This window comes from Dermochelys coriacea, chromosome 9 (genome assembly GCF_009764565.3).
Source record: "Dermochelys coriacea isolate rDerCor1 chromosome 9, rDerCor1.pri.v4, whole genome shotgun sequence".
Taxonomy (NCBI): domain Eukaryota; kingdom Metazoa; phylum Chordata; order Testudines; family Dermochelyidae; genus Dermochelys; species Dermochelys coriacea.
The window spans coordinates 60,226,274-60,252,144 of NC_050076.1; the positions used below are offsets into that span (position 1 = coordinate 60,226,274).

The 25,871-nt window shown below is 49.5% G+C and overlaps 1 protein-coding gene across 4 annotated transcripts in view; it reads left to right on the forward strand.

The window, feature by feature from the left end:
* The first annotated feature begins 1,827 nt into the window (after window positions 1-1,827).
* HDAC8 (histone deacetylase 8) overlaps window positions 1,828-25,871 on the forward strand; it is a 111,064-nt gene continuing 87,020 nt past the window's right edge. The window contains exons 1-5 of one of the 4 annotated variants that reach the window (XM_038415085.2): window positions 1,880-2,053; window positions 4,407-4,459; window positions 11,747-11,800; window positions 14,068-14,198; window positions 16,811-16,952. In XM_038415085.2, coding sequence (XP_038271013.1) covers window positions 1,964-2,053; window positions 4,407-4,459; window positions 11,747-11,800; window positions 14,068-14,198; window positions 16,811-16,952 — 470 coding nt within the window. In that variant the 5' untranslated portion in view covers window positions 1,880-1,963. Of the gene's footprint in view, window positions 2,054-4,406; window positions 4,460-11,746; window positions 11,801-14,067; window positions 14,199-16,810; window positions 16,953-25,871 lie in introns of all 4 variants that reach the window. The other 3 variants (XM_038415087.2, XR_006274489.1, XM_043493012.1) reach the window with 3 other exon arrangements.

Genomic DNA, 25,871 nt, shown 5'->3' on the forward strand with positions numbered 1-25,871 from the left:
TTCTATGATAAACTGCCCTGTTCTGTTCATTTATTCTAAAGCATCTGGCACCGACCACTGTTGAAAATGGACCATTGATCTGGCCTAGTATAGCCATTCTTATATTCTTAATAATGTGACTTGGTGTTTAGTCAAGGCACTAAAGTGAATGCTTTTCTTGAAAAAATGTGATCTACACCAGTGGTGAGCTAGAGCTCCCCACCCCCTCCCGGCCCCAGCTCACCTCCACTCCGCCTCCTCCCCGAATGCACCGCCCCGCCCTGCTTCTCCGTGCTTCCCGCGAATCAGCTGTTCACGCGGGAAGCTGGGGCAGGCTGAGAAGCAAGCGGCGGCTTCCCGCTCAGGCCCAGGGAGGTGGAGGTGAGCTCGGGCGGGGGGGGCGTGAGGAGGGCCACCCGCACCACAGCAGGTAACCCGGGACTGGGGGGAGAGCGCAGGGGAACCACGTCCGCCACCCTCGGCCTGAGCGGGAAGCTGCGGCCTGCTTCTCAGCCCTCCCCGCCTTCCCGCCAAACAGCTGATTCGTGGGAAGCTGGTGGGGGTGGGTGGGTGGAGAAGCAGAGCAGGGCGGTGGGTTCAGGGGAGGAGGCGGAGGTGGAGCAGAGGTGAGGTGGGGGTGGGGTGGGAAGCTGCCGGTGGGGGCTCTGCACCCACCAAATTTTTCCCATGGGTGCTTCAGCCCTGGAGCACCCAGGGAGTCGGCGCCTAAGGTACCACTTTTGATGTGATCAGTGGGGAGCGGCCATTCCCCCTGCTCCCCCCCAGCTACGCTCCTCCCCCAGGAGCCAGCGGGACCTGCTGGATGCTTCCTGGGAGCTGCCCCAGGTAAGCACCACCACTCCCCACCTCGTCCCCCAGCAGGTGCCACTGGCTCTTAGGGGTGGGGTGGGCACCCACTACGGTGGCCCACGAGATCCTCCTGTCCGGTTCTGGGGGCAGTCAGGGAACGGGGAGGGGGGTGGATGGAGCAGGAGCCCTGGGGGTGGGGGCGTCAAGGAATGTAGGGGGGTTGGATGGGGCAGGAGTCCCAGGAGGTGGGATTGGGCAACAACCCCCTCATGGAGTTAAGATTTTGGCAGCTCATCACTGATCTACACTCACTACACCACTAGGAGGGCTTGCAAGAACTCTGGAGGGCAGGATTAGATTTCAAAAAGATCTTGATCAAATGAGGAATTGGTCTGAAATCTACAAGATGAAATTCTGTGAAAATAAGTGCAAAGTGCGACATTGAGAAAGCAAAACTCAAATGTACAACCACAAAATGGGGAATAACTGGCAAGGTGATTGCACTGTGGGCAAGGGTCTGGGGTGCTAGTGGATCACTAATGGAATATGTGTGATGCAGCTGTGAAAAAAAGAAAAGGAGGACTTGTGGCACCTTAGAGATTAACAAATTTATTTGAGCATAAGGTTTCGAGAGCTACAGCTCACTTCATCCGATGCATGAGCTGTAGCTCACGAAAGCTTATGCTCAAATTAATGTGTTAGTCTCTAAGGTGCCACAAGTCCCCCTTTTCGTTTTTGCGAATACAGACTAACGCGGCTGCTACTCTGAAAGCTGTGAAAAAGGCTCCTATTGTTAGGGGTGTATTAACAGGAGTGGGGTATCTGAGACTCGGGAGGGAACTGTCCCGCTCTGCTCCGAACTGGGGAGCCCCCAGCTGGAGAAGTGCGTCCAGTTCTGGGCACTGCACTTTCAGAAAGAGGACGAGTTGGAGAATGCCCATGGGACTACAGCTCCCAGCATGCCCTGGGAAGGGAGGCCGCGCCATAGGACTACAGCTCCCAGCATGCCTGGGAAGGGAGGCCGCGCCATAGGACTACAGCTCCCAGCATGCCCTGGGAAGGGAGGCCGCGCCATAGGACTACAGCTCCCGGCGTGCCCCGGGCCCGGCAGGCCGGCCCCTCGCGTGCCGTTGGTCCGGACAGGCCGGAGGGCGCGGAGCCGGCTTGGGGCCCGATGGAGGCGGCCCTGCCGCTGCCCCCGGTCTATGTCTGTAGCCCGGAGTACCTGGCGCTGTGCGACTCGCTCTGTAAAGTGCCTAAACGGGTGGGTGAGCGGGGGCCCCTGTGGAGGGGCAGGGTAGGGCACTGTGGAGTGCGGAGGTTGGGGGGCAGGCTAGGGCACTACGGGGTGGGGAGCTGGGGGGGCACTGTGGAGTCCGAGGTGGGGAGCTGGGGGGCGGGGCGGTGTGGGGAGGTTGGGGGGGCAGGATAGGGCGCTGCAGGGTGGGGAGCTGGGGGGGGCAAGGTAGGGCACTGTGGAGTGCGGTGTGGGGAGCTGGGGGGGCGAGGCGGTGTGGGGAGGTGGGGGGCAGGGTAGGGCATTGTGGAGTGCGAGGTGAGGAGCTGGGGGGCAGGATAGGGCACTGCGGGGTGGGGAGCTTGGGGGGGCCTGCTGTGGGCAGGGTGGGATGGTGCGGGGTGGGGAGCTGTGATGGGATGGGGAGTTTGGGGGGGTCCTCTGTAGGGTGGGGTTTCTGGGTGGAGGTGGCAGAGGGTGGTGGACCCTGGGGAGCAGGCTGTGGCTTTCCCATCCCAGCTGAGAAGGGTCTGGTGTAAGCCAGTGGTCTGGGAGTAGCAGCAGGGTGGGTATAAGAACAGTGTGAAGCACACCCCCTGCCAGTGAGAACATCTGTGTGGTTATTGTTATTTGTACATCTGGAGGCCCTTCCGGAGATCAGGGCCCCGTCGTGCTCAGCCCCGCACAGACACATAGCAAGCGATGCTCCCTGCTCCAGAGCCTCAGCTGGCTGAGGGGGAAAGGGGAGCTGCCAAGGGGAAGAGATTTATGTGACAAAATAGCGACATTGGAGCTAATGTACCCCAGAAAGCTTTGTAAGGACCTTTAAAACCTGCCTAAGGGAGAAATCAGGAGTAGGGAACCTTGTTTAGGAAAACGGGGCATAAATCTGTTTTGCTTTGATAATGTTTATGTTAAAATCTACTTCTCTTCCCTGTGCTTAACTCCGGGGGGGCGGGGGGGGAATCTCAGCAGACCTGGCAGTCTCTAGACAAGCTGCTGTCGGGAATGCTTGACTCAGCTGCAACAGATCCCAGACTGAGACAGACCTGGATAAAATCCTTATACCAAACTCTGCATACCCATGTATTCTGCAAATGCCACATTCTTCAGAAGAACTATTTCAGGTGTAAAAAGAAAAGGAGTACTTGTGGCACCTTAGAGACTAACAAATGTATTTGGGCATAAGCTTTCGTGGGCTAAAACCCACTTCATTAGTGTTGATGAAGTGGGTTTTAGCCCACAAAAGCTTATACCCAAATACATTTGTTAGTCTCTAAGGTGTCACAAGTACTCCTTGTTCTTTTTGCTGATACAGACTAACATGGCTACCACTCTGAAACCTATTTCAGGTGTGAATAGGAGTAAGTAGGTGTTCAAGCCTTGAATCTGTATTGCTGTTTAGGTTTCCCCAAGGCTGCCTATAACCATAGTTTTCAAGCAATAAACTCATCGAAGTCACACTGGGAAGGAAATCCACATAAGGGTGGGGGGAAAGAAATATTAAGTGATTCCTTTTAATTAAAAAAAAAGAAAAGAAAAGGAAAACAAAGAAAAAGCTGTTTGAAGCTGCTCAGAGTTCAGGAGTGGTTGATATAGTCCCTGGGAGATGGATCAGTGGGCAGAATCCAAGTGAGATGGTCAAAGATGCATGATAAATTCAGTCTATCACATGGATGTCACCTGTGTGGTATATATAAGGCCCTTTGGGGTTGTTTTTTATTTTATTTTTATTTCCTTGGGATTTTCCATTTTTATTAATTCTTTAAAAAAAAAACAAAACCCTGGAGAAAATAGGTAAAAACTGAAATCAAAGGGCAGGGGGGGGGTAGGGGGAAGCCGAGTCTTACCATGTGGCAGTAGCCAGCCACTTCTTGCAGTGGTCCAGCCCTTTCAGCTTCCAGGACCTAGCTCCCTGCCCTTCTCATTCTGCCACTGTGCGGAGGAAGCAGGTGGGGCCATGGGGAAAGGCTGAGTTGTGAAGGGGAGCAGAAGGCTGTATCCCTGACTACTGGCCCCTGGTGTACAGAGCCCCTCCTAACCTGGCTTTTCCTTCTACACAGCCATATCCGGTTTCCCTGCGAAAAATTCCTGGGTCCTGAGAAAGCCAAAATTTGGATGAAAATCAGTAAAACCTAAATATTGTTTTTTTGAAAACCCAGGAATTTTGTGGGGAAATTGGTAAAGACTAATAATGAAGGGCCTTTGGTACATATCAGCACCGTTTCAGTTTAGGATCTCTGACATATCTGCTGTATGTTTGTGTGGGGGTTAGGTTGCAAGCTGCTGGGTTCGGGACATTCTGCTGCATATGGCACAGGCCTATTTGGTAACCCATGCATAACTTGGTAACCTGTGCTCTTACATTTCTATTCTGTAGGCCAGTATGGTGCATTCTTTGATCAAAGCATATTCCTTACTTGACCACATGAGGTAAGTCACATCAACTATTTCCTGAAGACTTTATGCTAATTGCCTGATCCTGTAGGTCAGAGGTGAGCAAACTATGGCCTGCCCGGCCCCTGAGCTCCCGGCTGGGGAGGCTGGCTCCCGGCCCCTCCCCTGCTGTTCCCGCTCTGCCGCAGCCTCAGCGCACTGTGCCACTAGTGCACTGCGCTGCCAGCGCTCTGGCCCGCCGCTCCTGCTGGGCAGTGCTGCGGCGCAGCTGGCTCCAGTATGGTAAGGGGGCAGGGAGCGGGGGATCCTGGGGGACAGTCAGGGGACGGGGTGGTTGGATGGGGTGGAGGTTCTGGGCCGGGGGGGCAGTCGGGATGAGGAACAGGGGGAGTTGGATAGGGGGTGGAGTCCCGGGGAGTGGTTGGGGCGGGGGTGTGGATAGGGGTCAGGCAGTCAGGGGACAGAGAGCGGGGAGGGTGGGGGTTGGATGCGGGGAGGGGTTGGTGAGGTCCTGGGGGGTGGTTGGGGCAGGGGGGTCCTGTGAGGGGGTTGCCAGGGGTCAAGGAGCAGGGGGGGTTGGATTAGTCGGGGGTTCTGAGGGGGGCGGGAAGTGGGAGGGGGTGGATGGGGCAGGGCCTTGCTGTTTGGGGAGGCACAGCCTTCCCTACCCGGCCCTCCATACAGTAGCACAACCCCGATGTGGCCCTTGGGCCAAAAAGTTTGCCCACTCCTGCTGTAGGTGCTGAGTATCCTCAGCTCTCCAGGAACTCAGTACCATGCAGCACAGTGCAGGATTGGGCCCTGCATTCTGTGCGTTAATAAAACCCATACACTTAGTTCTTGTGTTGTTGATTTGTAAGCAAAATTTGCTTATTCTGCTAAATGGACAGTGTTACAGTAGTTCTGACAGATGCGATTTATCATCAGACCTCAGAATCTGTTGAGAAAAGTCTTCCAGGTACTAAGTATCTAGTGCTTTTTTTTTTTTTTAAATGTGCCATGCCATCTTCAACTTCTATTAATGAGTGACAGTGACTAAGCACTGATTAGCTTTCCTGCTGCGAGTAGAGCCTGATGGGCAGCTGGGAAACCAGCATAGGCCATGTCAGTTTCTCATTGCTGCTTGGGAACAGTCTAGCCAAGTCGTAGAGCTATTCGTGGGGTACAAAGGACTCAGACAGAGGTTTGGAGTAGGGTATTGTAGAGCCCTTCCCTCAGGAGGGTGTTGGGAATTGGGTAGGGAGGAAAAGAGGTCTCCACTTCTCTTCCAGCACTTAAGGGAGCTGGTGTATGTGTTCAAACATACTGGATGCCTGTTAGCCTGCTACAGATGATAGAACCTCTGAGCAGTGTCCAGTAATAGCATTTTAAAGGAATCCCAGCTTTTCTTTGAATGCTTGCTCATATTGATTCCATTCTAGGTGTGCGCATGCCCACGTACAAGGTTGTTGGAGATTTTTGCCTTCGCGGTATCCGTAAGGTTGGCAGTGGTGCCCCATTGAGTGCTGTGCTCATGCGCTGGTATATCTGGTGCCACCAACCCTACGCCCTCTCAGTTCCTTCTTACCACCCGTGGTGGTTAGTCGGAGTGCCTTTCTTTGCATTGCAAGGGCTAGTGGTTTTTGTCTTACTGACTTCGAGCCTTAGGGCCTTGTAAATAGTTAGTTTATAGTAGTTAATGCTAAGTATAATTAATAGTTAGCAGTTAGAGTCCCAGTGGGGACTTTGCCCCAGGTGAGGCATTTCCGGGTCTCCAGGGTTTAAGCCCTGCGTATACTGCAACAGGCCTATGCTGCCTCAAGTGCCTGGAGGAATCAAATGTTAGAGATAAGTGCTGAATTTGTTAAAACTTTCAGCCCCGCACGCAGAAGGAGTGGGATATTCATTTACAGGCTCTCCTCCTGGAATCTACCCTTCGTCCAGCTTCCGAGCTGTCCCACCAGGACTCGCTGAGGGCTTCCCCCAGCACCATTCCCTGTCGCCGGTGCCCAAAAAGAAGGCTAGGAAGCATGACTCCCTGGCATCAGGCAAGAACGGACATGAGCCATTGAGCAAGGGACCCATTTCAAGCCACGCAGCCACTCTGGAGCCCCACACTTGTGCCTCCCCGGTCGGGGCCCTTAGCCGCTTGAAGGATCCACCACTGAGTCCTGGGAGCGGCATGAGACTAAAACCCCTGGATGGCACCAATGCCTTCACAAGCTTCCCTGGGACCAGGAGAGCAAAGGCCTCTGCCTGCGCCACTGATGCAGCATGTGCCTCAGAAACTAGTAAAGGCTCCCCTCGGGGGCAAGCCAGCTGCTAAGACCCCTTGGGGTGGTAGAGGGCCACCAATCCTCCAAGATGAAGCGGCACTCTCCACCTCCGTGCCGCAGGTCACCAGAATGGCAGCCCAGATCCTCTGGGCCTTGCCCTAAGTCCCCGGCACTGTGATCGCGGTCCCCACCATCCCACCATGGATCGCCTAGAGGAAGGTGCTGGTCTCTGTACGACTGGCACTGTTTGCTCTCCCACCAGTTGTTCTCTCAGCGAAGATTCCGGTCGCCTGCCTCATGGGAGTGTTCCCCATCGCGTTTCTGGTCCCCTCGGCACCGGTCCCCTCGATTCCGGCAGCAATCCCCTTGCTCCAGGCACCAGTCTCCGACGGCGACAGTCAGCAAACAAACTCAGGCATTGATAGCCCCACCATGATCGATCATGACTGATAGCGGAAGGGGATTCCCCTGGCATGGAAGCTCAGTTCACCCCTTGCCTAGATGGCACCGGGGCAGTGGCCTTATTGGAGCACATGAGGCGTGCTGGTTATGGAGCTGCCCCCTTCACACCGCTCATTGGCCACCGCCTCGGGGAAACAGCTGGCGGCACCAACGGCACCAGGTGGTGCATGAGGCATGGCTCAGAGGTTGAAGCAGAGGAAACTGTTCATTTCAGCCACTGTTGCCCTTCCTCCTCCTGCTCACCTGTGTAGCCCGACCCAGCAAAACACCCTAGGGGCCAGAAGCACTCATTTTCAGGGTGCAGTCGAGAGCAACACACCAGTCACCTCCCAGGATTCATTCTGCTCTTTCCTCAACCATCTTCGTCCCTTCCGTTTGGCTTGGTCCCGAGTTACCTCAGACCGTTGGGTGCTGGAGATAGTGTCTTAAAGTTACACCATGCATTTTTTGGCCACTCCTTCCTTCCAGTCCCCATCCTTCCCATCCCTCTTCAGGGACCCTTCACATGAGCAACTCCTCATTCAAGATGGGTGGTGGAGGAGGTCCCTTGGGACATGACAGGGAAGGATTCCACTCCCGTTATTTCCTAATCCCGAAAGCTAAAGGGGGCTTCAGGCCCATTTTGGACCTGTGATGCCTCAGCAATTCATCAAGAAGTTGAAGTTTAACATGGTCTCCCTGGCCTCCATCATCCCATCCCTGGATCCCGAAGACTGGTGCGTTGCCCTTGGCTTGAAGGATGCATATTTCCCTATTCCAAGGTCAGACGTTTCCTCCATTTCATAGTGGGGGAATGCCATTTCCAGTTTACAGTGCTCTCCTCTGGCCTCCGAGGGTCTTCACAAAATGTATGGCACCAGTGGCCACTTACCTAAGACATTGAGGAGTCCAGGTCTTCCCGTATCTCGATGATTGGCTCATCAAGGGCAGGTCTTGGGAACAAGTGCAGAGAAGCCTCGATCTGGTGCGTTCCACCTGCCGCAACCTGGACCTGTTGATAAATGAGGAAAAAATCCAACTTAAGGCCAGTCCAACGCATGGAGTTTATTGGGGTGGTTCTCGACTCCACATGAGCCAGAGCCTTCCTTCCAGAGGCGTGTTTTCAAGTAATGTCGGACATGATTTCCCATGTGAAGAACCACCTGCTCACCATGGCTCACACCTGCCTGCAGTTGCTGGGCCACATGGCCACCTGTACATACATGGTCAGTCGTGCCCAGCTCCACCTGTGGCCTCTTCAAGCATGGCTGGTGTCTGTTTACACTCTCAACAGACACCACATACACCAGGTAGTCAGGATGCTGGATCACATCCTGTTATCCCTGAAGTGCTGGTTGAACCCTGGGTTGATGTTGCAGGGTGTTCCCTTCATGGCCCCGTCCCCGTTGCTGACCCTGGCTTCAGATGCTTCTGACCTGGACTGGGGATCCCACCTGGGCAAGCTCAGCACTTAAGGCTGTGGGATGATCTGACCCTTCACATCAATGTCAGGGAGCTAAAGGCGGTTCGCCTGGCCTGCCAGGCTTTCTTGCCCCACCAGAGGTGCAAGGTGGTGCAGGTCCTCACGGACAATACTGTCGCGATGTATTACATCAACAGGCAGGGCGGAGCCAGGTCATCAACCCTTTGCCAAGAAGATCTCAGCCTTTGGGATTTCTGTGTGTGGCATGCCATTCATCTGGTAGCTGCGCACCTGCCCAGGACCAAAAATGTGTTAGCGGATCGCCTCAGTAGGACCTTCTCGTCTCACCATGAGTGATCGCTCCATCCGGAGGCAGCTAGTATGATCTTCCGAAAGTGGTGAACTCCCCAGGTGGACTTGTTCGCATCCTGCCAGAACAGGAAATGCCACGTGTTCTGTTCACTCCAGGGGATGGACAGGGGTTCCCTGTCTGATACTTTCCTGCTCCCGTGGGTGGAAGCCCTGATGTATGCCTTCCCGCTGGTGCCATTGATCCACAGAGTCCTCGTGAAGATCAAACAGGGCAGGGTGAAGGTTATCCTGATAGCTCCCGAGTGGCCTTGCCAGTACTGGTTTGGCATGCCACTGGAACTTTTGGTAGCTGCACCACTGCAGCTTCTTCTCTGTCCAGCCCTGCTGTCCCAGGAGCATGACAATGTCCTGCATCCAAACCTAGAGGTGTAGCACTTGACGGCATGGCTACTGCATGGCTGAATACAGAAGAGCAGGAACGTTCGACCCAGCTGCAACAGGTCCCAGACTGAGTAGCAGAAAGCCCTCCACCAGAGAAACTTACTTGGCGAAGTGGAAAAGATTCACATGCTGGGCTTCGGATTGGTGCGTCTGCGCCGAGCAGGCCTCGCTGCAGGTGATCCTGGATTATCTTCTGCACTTCACATTTCAGGGTGTGTGACACTCTTTATCTCTAGTGAACACCCTGTACCTCTATGTTCATCCTTATAATACAATTGTATGTTAGCCAATGCAAACTTTGTCATATTGTATGTCTTCAGAAGGCTCATGATGCACTGAGCATTGTTGTTATAGTAATGTTATAGGTTGTAATTTCATGTATGTAGTTATGAGGCTGAAAATGTGTCCTCATGGCTTAAAACAGGCCCAGGCAAAACTCTCCAGGAGCAGAGGGGAAGTTCACACCTCATCAGGGCATGTATGGGACAAACACAGCCCAGCCTCACAGGAATAGGGACATTGGCCTAGGCAACAAAAAAGATCTGTTGGACTCTCAAGTGAATCACCCCCCTTCCCGCTTTCTTTGGTCAGTTTGGGACTACGATGAGGTAATGCTCACCTGACCCTGAAGGGGGGAGCCAAGAGAGAAGAAAGAACATGATAAAAGGGAGAGACATTTGCCTTGCTCCTCCTCTCTCTTCCACCTCCATCCAAAGTCACCACCACCAAGCGACTGAAATGCTGATCAAAGGGGAGAGCCTGGCTGAAGGGCAACGAGCCAGCCTGTGGTGAGAAGCATCTTAGTGTGTAAGGGCACTGAAAGTGTTAAGATCAGCTTAGAATGCGTTTTGCTTTTATGTCATTTGACCAAATCTGACTTGTTGTGCCTTGACTTATAATCACTTAAAATCTATCTTTTGTAGTTAATAAATGTGTGTGTTTGTTCTACCTGTAGCAGTGCGTTTGGTTTGAAGCTTGTCAGAGACTCCCCTTGGGAATACAAACCTGGTATATATCAATTTCTTTGTTAAACTGATGAACTCATATAAGCTTGCAGCGTCCGCGGGCATAACTGGACACTGCAAGACGGAGGTTTCTAGGGTTGTGTCTGGGACTGGAGATATTGGCTAGTGTCATTCGGTTGCACAATCTAAGTAGTGGCTGGCCAAAAGTGCTCACTCACATGCTGGGAGCAGCTTACATGCCAGAGGCTGTGCATGAACAGCTCGGGAGTGGGGGTTCTCACAGCAGAGCAGGGTAAGGCTGGCTCCCAGGGTCAAGAATTGGAGTGATCTAGCAGATCACTGGTCCAGATAACACCAGGGGAATGTCACAGCATGTCCATGTCATTGATCAGGGTTCACCTGGCCACTATTTCGGTGTTCCACCCTCCGTTCCAAGGCAGGTCGGTCTTCACTCACAACATGACGGCCTGGTTCTTGAAAGGTCTGTGGCATCTTTACCCTTACGTCTGGAACCCTGTCCCTCCCTGGGATTTGAATCTCATGCTGTCGAGGCTCATGAGGCCTCCCTTCAAACCTCTGGCTTCTTGCTGTTTTCTGGTTGCCCAGTGTCTGCTCAAAGGATTTCGTCCTGGGTTACAGCCTGCATCCAATACTGCTATGAACTGGCGAATGTGTCTCCACCGGCGATAATCAAAGTACACTCGACTAGAGTGTAAATATCATCAGCAGCTTTCTTGGCTTAGGTGCTGATCCAAGAGGTCTGTAGAGCATCTACCTGGTCGTCTGTCCATACATGTATGTGCCATTATGCGCTGACATACCAGGCCTGGAATGATGCTGGCTTTAGCAGGGCAGTGCTGCATGCTGCAAGACTGTGAACTCCAAGTCCACCTCCATTGGCACTGCTTGTGAGTTACCTAGCATGGAATAGACATGAGCAAGCTCTCGAAGAAGAAAAAATGGTTATCTACCTTTTGTAACTTGTTCTTCTAGATGTTGCTCATGTCCATTCCATTACCCACCCTCCTGGCCAACTGTTGGAGTTGCTGGCAAGCAGGAATCAAGAGGGCATAGGGTCGGCGGCACCTGATATATCGACGCATGATCGCGGCACTTAAGGGGGTGCCACTGCCGGCCCTACGGATACTGGTAAGGCAAAAATCTCCAGCCACGCCTGTGAGCGCATGCACATCTAGAATGGAATGGACATGAGCAACACATCTTGAAGGACAACAGTTACGAACGGTAGGTAACCGTTTTTTCCTCTAGCCGATGGGGTGGTGCCTGGAAATTCCCCAGTGGAAGCTTTGGGGCAGAAAAGGTGGTAGTGGCCAGTGTCACGGTTCCAGGGCTCGCTGCACATTTGACCCTTCTCTAGTCACATAGATGACATGCCTGGTGTCTTTAGCTACCTCTGGGTGGAATCCCATGATTCTCCTACTCTCAGGCTACGATGCCCTGTGTATCAACTGTGATTGCTTCACAGATCCAATGAGGTTTGGCTACTTGTGGGTCTTCTCGTTGGCAGCTTTGACCCATGGTGAGTACAGTAACGCACAACAACCTTCTTAGAACAAAGTAGTGTTTAATCTCAACAGTAGGAACAAAGCATAACCAACACAGGCACTGGCTTCCAACTGTCCCCGGGGGTGCTCCACCCCCAGCCCTGCCCCCACCCTGCCTCTTCCTGCCCCCACTCCGCCCCTGCCCCATCTCTTGCAGCCCAATTCCAGCCCTGCCACTGCTCCTCCCCCTCCCTCCCCGTGCCTTCTGCAGGCTGCAAAACAGCTGATCGTGGAAGGCTCTGAGAGAGACTGGAGGAGTTGATTGGCTGGGCCACCAACAGGAAGGAGTAGGGGGGAGGGTGGGGAGTTTGGCTGCTGATGGGTGCTAAGCACCCACTAATTTTTTTTTCCATGGGCATTCCAGAGTCGGCGCCTATGATAACCAGAGAAAGGAGTTTTTAACGCTGTAAAAAGTCTATGGTCATACATATCCCTCTTGCTTTAGATGTAGGTACTGGTAGGCCTTGCTTATCCCAGACACCCCTATCTCTGGGCACAGGGGTTCAACCTACTCCTCTGCCTCGTTCTCTCCTGTTCTTTAAGGACAGTTCTTTGTTCCAGTTTTTCCTACTTGGATCCCCTTCCGGTAGTTTCCAGATTGTTGAAGTCTGCCTGGTGTCAGAGGTCAGACTTCAACGTGATTAACACCTGCATTGTCCTTTCTGATGCTGCTGTCCCCTTTTTTTGCTATGTGCAAGCAACCCCCACTTGAATGAACCCTTTGTTATCCTATAGCAAACAAAACAATAATAGATCGAACTGGTAGGCATATGATATTCATAAAATGTTACAGGTGTTCCCTGGTCTTTCAGACCCGATTTATGTTCTCTAAGCCAAGGGGCCAATTCATCATTAAAAACAGGAGACCAGCTGGGGAGACTGGAAGCAGGAGGGACTTTGCTTCCTCCAGGGGCGCTGACCAAACACAGAGACTTACAGTGGGGCGGAGGGTGAGATCAGACTGAGGGGGATGCATTCAGGAGTTGGCTGTTTTCCATTGATCTGTACCTCTTGTGTTTTGTAACAGTAAAGTGTGTGTGTGGTAACGCATTCATTTGCTAAGCCTGGGTATCCTTGTTTTACTGTGATGTTGCCCCTGAAGGAGTTAACTAGAAAGCAGAATTTCCATAGCCAGGTGGACTCCGTGGAATTTATCTAAACAACTAGGGATTCAGGAAGGCTATGAAACTGGTTCTGGAGTCTGGGGGGCCAGACTGCAGGGTCCTACTGCCCAAGATGAGTGTTTGTGCTCTGGGATGTGCGCCTGAAAATCACAGAGCTTGGACCAGCGACCAGTCACTCTCCAGACCCAGGGACTTAGCAGCATGTGGCATCCAGAGATTGGATTCCTTCATAACGGATTGGTGTCCGTTCAGAGAGTGGGACTAGACCTAGTTGTGACACACAGGTATTATCATGGGTGATGAGTATCATGGGCAGGGGGAGGCTGTGCCTCCCCAAACAGTCTAGCATGGCTCCACCCCCAGGCCAGACCCCAGTCTTGCACTTCCCAGCGCTCTGCCCTGGCTGGCTGGGGCTGGCTGGCCTGCCTCCTGCAGGGACTCAGGGTGGCTGGTGCTGGGGCCGTGCTGCCTGGGGCACCGGGACTGGGGGTGGCTGCAGCCGTGCCACCTGGTGCTCTGGGGCAGGGTGCCAGGGTTTGGGGGTGCTGCAGCCGGGCCACCTGGTGCATCAAGGCTGGGGCCGAGGGCCACGGTGGGGGTGGTCTGGGCTCCTGCGGGGGAAGGGGGAAAGAGGGGGGCACAAGGGGAGGGGACAGGGCCTTCAGCTCAAGAGGAGGGGCCGGGGGCTAGCTTCCCCAACGGCCAGGTCACTGGCTGCCCATGGGTGTTACCTATCTATGTGTGTGTGACCAAAATGTTTGGATCTGTAGACAGTCAGCCAAACTCAGAGCAGCATTAAATAAAAATGAAAATAGAAATGGAATCCAAACAGGGGCAAAAGATTAATTGCAAAGTAATCTGCAGCCAGTGCCTGCAAGTGCTCCACATGAAAGGCAACCATGATAACATTGCCTCACACCCATTAAAATCAGTGGCCCAGCTCGGAACAGGAGGCTTTTTTCAGTCAGAATGGCAACCTTTGCTGGGTGCTTTGTGTCCTGTTTATCTCAATAGCATAAGTTGATTTGAGATCCCTAACCTACGGATCTTCCAGTCAAGTAGTTCCTGCTACACCTTGTGAATCTGCATTACTGCTCTTGTTCTGTCTGTCTTGCTAGGATAGTCAAGCCCAAAGTAGCTTCCATGGAGGAGATGGCAAGCTTTCACACTGATGCCTATCTGCAGCACCTCCAGAAGGTCAGCGAGGAGGGGGACGATGACCACCCGGAATCCGTGGAGTATGGACTTGGTAAGGGCAAAGATGAATGAAAGATGGTTGTGTTTGTTTTGAGCTTGAAGTCCTGAGCATTTTCCAGTAGGAGCCGTCAAAGGTTTTCTCCTTTTCAGCTTTCTAAACAAAGTCCATTTCTGCTCTGATAAGTGACTGTAAAAATGGGCTGCTCTTACTGCACAGATCTTCTCCCTGTGTTAATTGGCAGAACTACTAGCTTTCCCAGTGCAAACCTTTTTTTAAAATTGCTCCTTTTAACCTAGAAGAGGCAGCACAGCTCTGCAAAAGGGAACTAGATTCTAGTCTGGCTCATGCATCATTAACGTAATGCTAATTGAGTTTCAGTTCGAGAATCTGTATTACTGGGACTGGTGTGACAAGGAATGAATCCAGCATCTCTCTTAGATCACTGGGTGAACTGGCAGGCTGGCAGCTAGACACAAAACAATGGTTTACTTGGAAACGAAGTGCATTTGATCTGGTATGTCTACACAGCCTGTGGCAGCAAGCCTCCCAACCTGGGTCAACAGACTTCGGTTGGTGGATGGGGCTTGTGCTAGTGCTCTAAATACAGTTATGTAGACACTGCTTTGAAGTTGCAGCCTGGGCTCTGAAGCCTAGGGAGGGAGGTGTCTATATAGCTATTTTTAGAGCTCTAGTGAGTCCTGTCAACATGGGCTGGGAGGCATGCTGCTGCAGACTTTGTAGTCATACCCCCTAAGATGATAAAGATGGAGCTCCAAGAGGCATTTTGACAAGGCCACTTTCAGGGTAGAACTATACTTCAGTGGCCATGGCTGAACAAAGAGTGACTTAAACCTTGATTGCACATAGGTCCAGATTCTAGCCATTGGTATAACTCCATCCATACACCTCTAGTGGAGCTTATGGGTTTCTGGGGGGCAGGAAGGGGGTATTACACAGTGATCATCATGCGGAACTTGCTGTGTTCCTTGGATCTGAGTCTTCACTTTCAGTTTCAGATGAGCAGAGGGCGCCAGAGAGTGGTCCATGATATAACCTGTTACAGTGTTTCTTAAGAAGAAAAGGAGTACTTGTGGCAACTTAGAGACTAACAAATTTATTAGAGCATAAGCTTTCGTGAGCTACAGCTCACTTCATCTGAAGCCAGGCTTCCTGAACCAATGATGCAAAGGGGGCGGGTGTGCGGGTGGTGTCTTCCTCCTCATCAGTGGAGCATTAACTTGAAAACCTGATGATGGATGCTTAATTGCCAAAGCCATTAACCCCTTCTCTGCTGTTCAGCATGATTCTTGGGTATTGGATTCTCCACTGGATGTTTTGACATGTGCTGATGTTCCAGGCATTTGAAAAGTCATTTGATAGGAAGCAGCCACCGAAACCCCTGCCCCGTGCAGCAGCAGAAAAGGCAGATGTCCAACAAGCTGGGACTGGCCTTGATTTTAGCTCCAGCACATGCAAGCAGGAATCACAGGAATAGCAGGAGCTCAGTGGGCTCCAATCACATACAGTAGCGTTGTACTCTATAGTGGATTTATACTGCTCGCTTGCCTGCCATGGCACTTGCAGCTACTCCTTGAAGTCAGCACTCTGAAGGGCTTTAGCATTTCCAGCTGCACAGTGGGAGGTGAAGTTTGTCATCTTTGTGTGAGACAGCGGGAGACACTGCCTCCTTCCTGATGTTACACTCAGCCTGACTACAGAGTCCGGAGTTCTGCAAAGAACACTCAAGGCTCTTCCAAGGCGACAGGTTTAATTCTAGAAACTGGTCCTGGAATTTTGTGCTGCTCTGAGGGTCTGTCTACAGTGCATCGTAAGTGTGACTGCAGCACATAGTTGAAATAGCTTTGATCTAACTAGCTGCAATAGCAGTAGCAGTGAAGCCAGGGCAGCATGTGTGGCAGCACAGGCTGCAGAAGCCCTCTTGAGTGACTAACCTGTGCTGTCGCAGCTCACTGCTATTGTTTGAGCTAGCAAGAGCAAAGCTAGCTTAACGTGCTGCAGCCATACCTCTGATTGCAGTGAAGCCATACCCTGAGATTTTGGATATGCCTGGAAAGGTCTTCAATGCGTGGGGTGGTGCTGAAGGTGAGAGAGTGGGTTACATTCTAGGTCCACATCCTCTGAGTTCCCATGATAGTGTTCAAGTGTAGAAGGGCTCTGCTTCTGGAGACTAAGGATGTTCTGTGTGGTTGTTGGGCAGGTAGAGGGGTTGCAGGTACTCCATGTGAAAGAAGGGAATAGAGCAAAGCTAAACCAGTGTATCTGGTAACTGAACCAGTGTTTGTGTGCAAATGGGGCTAACTGGCCTAGCGCTTGCTTGGCACTGAGCCAGGAGGGATCCATACAGCCTCTGAGTATTCTTGGTCTGAGAAAGCCATTTAGCTTTTAATTCTTTTTTCTGTGGGGCACGGCTCAAAGAAACCCACCTTGGAAAGCCAGAGGGTGGCATCTTCCACATAGACGATGCTCAAAGGTCAGTCCCATTGCCAGCAGCCTCGCTTTGGCTCCCTACAGTAGCCAAAATGGGAAGCCAGAACTGTGAATAAAGTGAAATGCAGATCCCTGGTGTTCTTCCACCAGGAATGCAGTGATGTTCCCACTGGAGTCTTCTGTCCTGAGTGACGCGCTCTGGTTCTTGCCCCTAGGTTATGACTGTCCAACCACTGAAGGTATCTTTGACTATGCAGCAGCTGTAGGAGGGGCCAGCATCACAGCAGCCCAGTGTCTGATGGACGGCAAGTGCAAGGTAGCGATTAACTGGCCTGGAGGGTGGCATCATGCAAAGAAGTAAGAAAACAACCTGTTACCATGTGCTTTCCAACCTGGTATCTGAATTGAGCCTGGTCGCTCCTAGCTTTCGACACAAACCATCAGGACGAGGACAAACAATAGCATCCAAAGAGACCAATACAAATGAATTGGGAGTTTTTGGGGGGCGGGGAAGAAGATGGGTGGGTTGAAAGACAAGAGGCAGCTGGGGAAGAAGTGTTGTATAGCGCAGAGGACTGAGAGCCAGGAGTCCTGCATCTAAGTCCTGGATCTACCATGGGCTTGGTTGTGCAACGTAGACCAATCCCTTAACTGCTCTGTGCCTCAGTGTCTTAGGTTCTGATAGTACCTCATGTACTTCATTGGGGTGTTATGAGGCTTAATGCTAGTAAAGTAGCACACTGCTGAGATAGAAGTGCACACTGCTGGTGCGTTGCCAGGCACTGAAGAGAATGGAAACCTGGAGACAAATGAAATATTTAAGAAGAGGTGAGGTGAAATAGAATTGGCTCTTCATATTCCTTCCTATGCTCTGAAAGTATCTGTTAGATCTGTATTGTAATAGCTGAGATGGGGCTGTACAGTACTATCAATAACAATATTTCAGAGGAGCAAGAGAGGAGATGGGAACTTTGCCCCTAAGTTGCTCTCATTCCCAGGAGGTCACAGGACTAAAACGAGGAATCCTTGTGGCACCTTAGAGACTAACAAATTTATTTGGGCATAAGCTTTCATGGTCTGGAACCCACGCTGTGGCCTGTACCCTTATTGCTGTCTGAGTTTCAGGGGAAAGTAGTACTTTATCTTCTGAAGTACAAGGACTGTGTTTAATAGCATGTGCAGGTGAGGAAGTGACCCCTCTTTCTAATAGAATCATAAGATTTTTCCATACCAGACTGAACCAACAGCCTGTCAGTTTTGGTATACTGCCTGTGATAGTAATCTATAGTTTAGCTGATGCATTGGGAAAAAAAATCCTCAAAGTACCTCATCAATTGTGAAATGCTGTATTTAGGGGCAGGGCAAGATTCCTTTCTGACTTTTGCGGGTCAGTGTTTTCCTTGAAGCATGAGATTTGGTCCCTCTATTCTATGTATGTCTACCAGATGGAATCATTCATAAAATTCTCTCATCCCCTTGAAATCCAGCTACAGCTTTTGCTTCCTGCAGCAGTGCATTTCCTGAGCTGACCAGGAGCTCTGGGAAGAAGTGAGGACAATGTGCACACTTTGGGGACCCATCTAAAAATACTGGCAGTTTAAAGTGAACCCCCAGGTCAGCATTAGAACTGTCCAAATCTGGATTTGGATTTTGTTTCCACTGAGTGAGAGGAGTTCAGATTAGTCAAGCAGAACAATCTTATTCTGCTCAGGATGAATGACGTTTTAACTTCTTGTGCTGTTCAGTTTTGACTGCATTGCCTGGGTTCTGCCTCATCAGTGATGCCTGGAACTAAGAAACAATCTCAACAGCTTTGCCTCCAATGTGCTGAGCCATTCATGCTGTTTTGGGAACAAATGTTGCATGCTAAAAGGTGCACATTTCACTTACTGATTTTAAAATGTCCTTTCCAGCTTTAGCTAAGGTACCACTAGGGAGAGCTCTAGGTTAAGTCAGAGGGTTTTCCTAACCCTTCAGTGGATTCCCCCCATTTCTGCCAGTATGTGGAATCGGTTAGTTATGTCTTGTGTCTCTAGCTGAAGGTTGTGTCAATATTTCCATTATAAATGTCTGTTCTCAACAGTTAATAGCTCAGCCATAATGTCTGGCACTAGCCAGAATGTAGCATATGTTGAACAGAACAGTAAGTAGTTGGGATTTTGAAATCAGTCTCCAAATGTCTCGCTGAAAATGTCTTAGGGAGTTCTAGCATGCACTTAAGGCTCACAGGACAGCTGCATTGACAATGATGTAATGATGTCTTTTAGCATTAGCCTTGCTCGGAGAAAAGCCTTCATTCCAGCAAGCTGGAAGGGGCCCTTTGGGAGCCTCTGACAATCACTGATCTGTGAAACAATGCATCCCGAGGTGTGTCCAATAAAGCTGAAGAAAAATCACCTGTGATAGGTGTAGCAAACACCCCGGTTGCACCTGTCAATAGTCTGTGTATTCAAATTTCCAAATGAGGAATTTCCCCCATGGCCCTGTCACTCTTGCCCACAACATGCATTTTAAAAACTGGCCTAACTGTGTGTTCTTTGTGATAAGTTTCAGAGGCGCCTAAAGTTCCTGTTGATCTGCAGAACCGTTATGGGGGTCTGCTAAACACAGACAAAATCTCTTCCTGTCGCTTGGCTGTCAAGTGAACTGCCTCAGCAATAACATCCCCTCCTTTCCCCCCCTCTCCCAACCTGGACACACTCAGCACCTGCTGTTAGCAGTTCCATTCTTGGCCCTCTGTTTCCATAGGCTCGTTGGTAGAGCTTTGTAAAAAATCTTCACTGATATATAATCATCCCCTTCCAATGAGACTCATACAGTAGGGCTTTTTGTTGGTGGCTCTGTTCCGTTCTAAACTTCCAAGTGTAGGTTTCATAGTTGATCCTGGATTGACTGGTACCCCAACAGACAATAATTAATGGAGAAAATGCTGGATTTAATGAGGACTATTGCACAGGTAAAGGCCCTGCTGAAATGTCAGCTCAGATTAACTCCCTTAACAATTGCGTTTGTGGCCTTTTTACCATATTTGTATATTTATATGCTGGGATTCTTTCCAAACTCCTCAGGGCACTAGCCCCACTGTGCTTTAATTTCTTACTCATGCGTATTGTGCCCTGAGGCCTTCCTTTGCCTCTCATTGTGTCTAAGTGCCAAACAAAGATGTTAGCTTGAGTTCTCATGCATTTAATAATTCCCTCCAACTCACACTCACACAGCTTGCGCTGCACCCCTACCTGGTTCTAAACTTGGGAGAGCTCCTGACAGAATTTTCTAGGCAAGAGTGCCTATGGTTTGGGCCAAGTTTTCATGATTGCATATTTTATTCCTGGAGAAATTCTGTGCCAAAAAAATTAAAAATTCTGCACACAATATTTTAAAAATCTGCAAAATTCTGCATATTTTATATGCAAAAATAACACAATATAATCACACCTGTTTCAAGTATTTTGATAAATTATTTTAAAATACCTGTCAGCAACTATGTCTGTAACAATACAGACAACAAAAAAGATTCAAGAAATGTTTTTTGACAAATAGATTCCTTACTAGGCATATTAATACAGAACTCTGAGTAATAATTCATTTAAACTACAGTATAGAACCGTATTTCCCACACCCCTCAGAAGCAATGCAGAGGCTTAGGTAGTCGGGTAATGGAGGAGCTGAGGGACAGGGAAGTAATTTTTGGGTAGGAGCTTGGCTGTGAACTTGGAGGGTTGTTGGGTATGGGTGGGAGAAGTAAGGAACAAGCTTCTTTTTGGGTGGGGAGGGATTGTCAGGGAGCCTCCACCATGCAGACCCTGTCTGACCCCTAGCCTCTCTCATTCAGTCAGGCACATCAGTCCCTGCACCCCCACTCAGCCCCCCCCCTTTCCCCATGTGTCCCTGCACTCCCTCCCCTAGGTGTCCTTGCATCCCCACTCAGCCACCCCCATCCTCCCATTTGGCCATGCACCCCTCCCCCCAATCTCCATGTGGCCATGCACCCACTTCCATTCAGCCCCTGCCCCAGTCTGTCCCCTTCTGAACCCCAGTCTGTGACACCCCCCCACCAGCATCCCCGTGTTTCCCCATGCTGTCCATCCCCCCATATCATGTGCCTCCTGAGCTGGCCACACGGACAGATTGCTGTGAGGAAGACAGCATCTTTCTCTTACCTATCCGCGTCCTCTGTCCTGGTGCCACAGTGGCCCCTGGTGGGAGAAAGGGGTAACTGCAGCACCTTTCCAGCAGAATATATTTTCTTTGGGGAAAAAAACAAAAATGTTGTGGGGCACATGAATTCTGCGCATGTGCAGTAGTCCAGAATTCCCCCAGGAGTAATATGCAACTAATATACCACATTTTCTGCAGATGTGATTGTGCACACAAAAGGCCAGTGAGGAGCGCAGTCGTGGGAACTGTGCATGTCAGTTTAGGTATGAAGTTATGACAATTTGGCCCCTTATGTCTTTGTCACTCTGAAGAGGGTTACTGATCTTTTTGTGGTTCTCCATTTTATATGGATTACTGAAGTTAACATGGCACCTCTGCAATCCTTAATTTTCAGCACCAGGCATTTCTTTTCCTTAGGCATTTCTTTTCCTTTCAAGTCCCTCTAGTGTTCTCCCAAGCAGCAACATGCAGTAGTTTTCTGGGTACACAGGGAACCATTTTTCATTACGTACTTTCTTCAGTAAGTGTATGCAAGCATTTGAACCAAAGTCATTGGTTCTGTAGGTTTTAAAGGGACATCAGTCTGAAAATCTCATTGGCCTTGAAACTATTGTACCTGCTTGGGATGGATGTGGGGGTGTGCCTTAATAATTATTGATTTTGGACCTGGTTGGGCACAGAGAAGGAGACCCTTTCCAACAGTCACCTGACAGCTTACACTTGGACATCTGTTAGGAGACAATGTCAGAGCAAGCAGTTCAATAACTCCCGCCTGCTCTTGTAGCCAGCATGCAAAAAACAGCTTGAATAGGGCGTGGAGAGAGGGAACCATACTGAGTCCCACAGACACACTAGAGGATCTGGGCTTTGCTTGGTGAATCTAAGGGCTTGTCTTCATTGGGAAGTTATTCTGGAAGAAGGTAAAGTGTGAATTTAAACTCCTTTGGCTATTCTGGAATAACTTTCTTTGCGAACACTCTTATTCCAGAGTCAGGGTAAAGGAAGGAGTGAGAACAGAATAAGGACAAGACTTCAAAAAAGGAGACTTAAACTGACTCAAAATGGATAGGTAGGGTCCTGTGGGAAATAAAACTAAAGGGGAAAAGGAGTCCAGGAGAGCTGGCAGTTTCTCAAGGAGACAGTAGTAAAAGCTCAACTGCAAACTATCCCAGTATGAAGGAAAGATAGGAAAAATAGTAAGAGGCCAATAGTGTCCCACCAGGAGCTCTTTACTGAAGTGAAAAACAAAAAGGAATTTTACAAAAAGTGGAAATATGGACAAATTGCTAAGGAGTACAGACAAGATCAGAAAGGCTAAGGCACAAAATGGACATAAAAGGCAATAAGAAGAATAAAAAGAATAAAAGGCAATAAGAATCTTTAAATACATTAGAAGCAAGAGAAGGACAAAGGAAAGTTTAGATTCTCTACATAGTGGAGAAGGAGAGATAATAACTTATGCTATCACAGAGACTGAGGTGTTTAATGCCTATTCTGCTTCAGTCTTCATTATCATTGTTAATAGTGACCAGTTACTCAACACAGTTAATATCAACAGCAAGGGGGAAGGAACACAAGTCAAAATAGGGAAGGAACAGGTTAAAGACTATTTAGATAAATTATAGGTATTTAAGTCAGTAGAACCTGACGAAATTCATCACAGGGTACTTCAGGATCTAGCTGAAGCAATCCTGGAACCATTCGCAATTATATTGGGAAGGGCAAACATAGTACCTATCTTTAAAAAGACTGGTCAGTTGATTGCTGATACTTGGAAATATACTGGAACAAATTATTAATCAATTTTTAAGCACCTAGAGGATATTAGGCTTATAAGTAAGAATATGATTTGGTCACAGAGGTCATGGATTCCGTGACTTTAATGGACCTTCGTGACTACTTTGGCTTCAGCCCCTCTGTGCCCGTACTCTGATTTTGTCCTTTTTTAACATAACTATTCCATGAATTTTGCTTAATTGTACCTTGACAAAATTGTATATATAGTTGCAAGGAACAGCCAGCATGTCAAGCCAGCATGTTGTCAAGAACAAATCATGCCAAACCATGATTTTTTTTCTTTCTTTGACAGGATTACTGGCATAATGAATGTGGGGGAACGCAGTAGATGTGATGTATCTTCACTTTAGTAAAGCTTTGATAGTCTCACATAAGTCTCATAAGCAAACTAGTAAAATGTGGTCAAGATGAAATTCCTATCAGTTGGGTGCACACTAGTTGAAAGAGTGTATTTGGATAATTATCAATGCTTCATTGTGAGACTGGGAGGTGGATATCTAGTATTGTCCCACAAGGGTCTGACCTGGGTCTTGTACTCTTCAGTATTTTCACTAATGACTTGGTTAATGGAGCGGAGAGTATGCTTATAACATTTGGGGATGACACCAAGCTGTGATGGATTGCAAGCATTTGGGAGGACAGGATTAAAATTCAAAGTGATCTTGGTAAATTGGAGAATTGGTCTGAAATCAACAGGATGAAATTTAATAAAGATAAGTACAAAGTACTACACTTAGGAAACAAAAATCAAATGCACAACTACAAAATGAGAAATAACTGGCTAGGTTGTCGTACTGTTGAAATGGGGGGTTATAGTGAATCATAAATTGAATGTAAGTTGTCAATGTGATGAAGGCTTTGAAAAAGGCTAATATCATTCTGGAGTGTATTAACAGGAGTGTCGTACGTAAGACAGGGGACCCGGTAATTGTCCTGCTCTACTCAGGACTGGTGAGGCCTCAGCTGGAGTACTGTTTCCAATTCTGGGCAGCACACTTTAACACAGATGTGGACAAATTAGAGACAGTCTGGAGGAGAGCAACTAAAATGGTAAAAGGTTTAGAAAACCTGACACATGAGGAATGGTTAAAAAATGTGGCCATGTTTAGTCTTGAGAAAAGAAGACTATGGGGGACCTGATAACAGTCTTCAAATCTGTTAAGGACAGTTATAAAGAGGATGGTGGTCAGTTGTTCTCTGTGTCCACCATGGGAGCTAGGACATGAAGTAATGGGCTTAATCTGCAGCAAGGGAGATTTTGGTTAGATATTAGGAAAAGCTTTCTAACTATAAGGGTAATTAATCTCTGGGATAGCCTTCCAAGGGAGGTTGTTGAATGGCAAACCATTGGACGTTTTTAACACCAGATTAGACAAACACCTGTCAATGATAGTCTAGGTTGACTTGGTCCTGCCTCAGCACAGGGGGTAGGACTCAATGACCTCTCTAGTTCCTTTGCAGCCCTACAGTGCTATGATTCTTGTAAGTGGCCCTGCACAGGGAGCTATTGCAGAACAGCTACTCAGGTCAGTTTACCCTTGTAGTCAGGCCCTAAGTGGTTCTGTTCTGTTCTGTTCTGTTCCTGTTACTTAAGAGGAAAGCCTGTTGAAGTGGAGCCATATCTATGCTACAGGCTTCTGCCAGCCTAGCTGTTGGTCAGGGGTGTGAAGAGATGTGATCTCTGACTGACAGAACTGTGCCTGCAAAAGACCCTAGCACAGACGCAATTACGCTGGCAAAGGTGCACTTTTACTGGCATTGCTTGTTTCACTTGGGTGCTGGAATAAACTATACTGGTAAGAGCACAGTTTTGCCAGGATAACCTGTGTCCCTCCTAGGAGCACTTTACCGCTATAGCTGTACTGGCAAAGTCATTCTAGTTTGGATGTGGCCTTAGCTTGTGGGAAAGGGAGGTGGTGGAATTACCTAGGGGGGTGGTGGAATCTCCTTCCTTAGAGGTTTTTAAGGCCAGGCTTGACAAAGCCCTAGTTGGGATGATTTAGTTGGGGATTGGTCCTGCTATGAGCAGGGGGTTGGACTAGATGACCTCCTGAGGTACCTTCCAACCCTGATATTCTATGAAATTGTAAGATTAGATGAGACAATTCATAGAGGCTGCTTGCTCTAAAATTTTTCTCTATTCTTTGTTCTAATTGCTAAATAAAAATACTTTGTATCAAGATGGCAGTTGGTCACTATTGCTGGTTATAGGTGCCCAATCCCAGTCGGACCTGCAGGGTGATAACCCCAACTATACCTACAGCTTATGTACCTGAGTCCCAGCCTAAGAGTGGGAGAATTGCAGGATTCCACCTGGAAGCAGATGAGGGCAAGAGGCTGAACACCTGAGGCGGTAGTGCTCAGGCAGCCCAGAATGGGGACAAGAGGTGCAGACAGTCCTGTAACTGTAACGGAGCTGTAGTTACAAGTAACACCAAGACCATTGTCAGCGGGTATAAGAGTCTTGGGAAGGTTAAGCCTCCCCAAATAGGGCAAGAAATGTTGGATGCGGTGCACCTCCCTTTGGAAGTGCGTCACCTTTGGAGCGCTGCCACCGGAAGTTCCTGAGAAGTTGTGGGGAGGCACCGGCACCTGAACCGTGGCCCTGCCCATGCTCGGTCTCTTCCCCTGAGACCCCCATTGCTTGCTCCTCTCTGCCCTCTCCCTCCTGTTGCTCACCCTTAAGGCAGGAGGGGGGCAGAAAGGAGTGAGTGGGCGGGGGGCTTGGGGGAGGGGGTGGGGACGAGCAGGCAGCGGGCAGAGAGGAGCAAGTGGCAGGCAGGGGGAGGGGGCAGAGTGGAGATGAGAAGAGGCAGAGTGGGGATGGGGCCTCAGGGGAAGAGGCAAAGTGGGTCAGGGCCACTGTCCGGCCACTGGTGGTTCCTCCCACTTCTAAGGAGCTTTTGGTGCTCACATGCTGCATCCCCAAACACAAGAGTCATGTGCTGCTGTAGACAACTGTAAGTGGAAGAGGTTAGTAAAAACTGTGTTTTGGGTTGCTGGGGTTTTGTTTTGTTTTTTTCAGTTTGCCTTATATGATCAGTTTCTCTCTTCATTAAATGACCTTTATAAAAGAAAAGGGAGCTGAAAAACCCTCAAGCCTTTTTTAAAAAGGACGTTAAAAAGAAAATCCTCAGGCTATGCTGTTTAATGGGTGTTCAGTTATAAACGAGGATTTTTGTCAACTCCAAAAAAAGTCAAATTGTATCCCTTTAAAACATTAATTAGGTCCACAACTTAATATTGGGGCTGCTAGACTGCTAATTTGCTTGCTATGTTTTGTGTTACAATCCAGAGTGAGACTAAGGCCCAATCCTTATA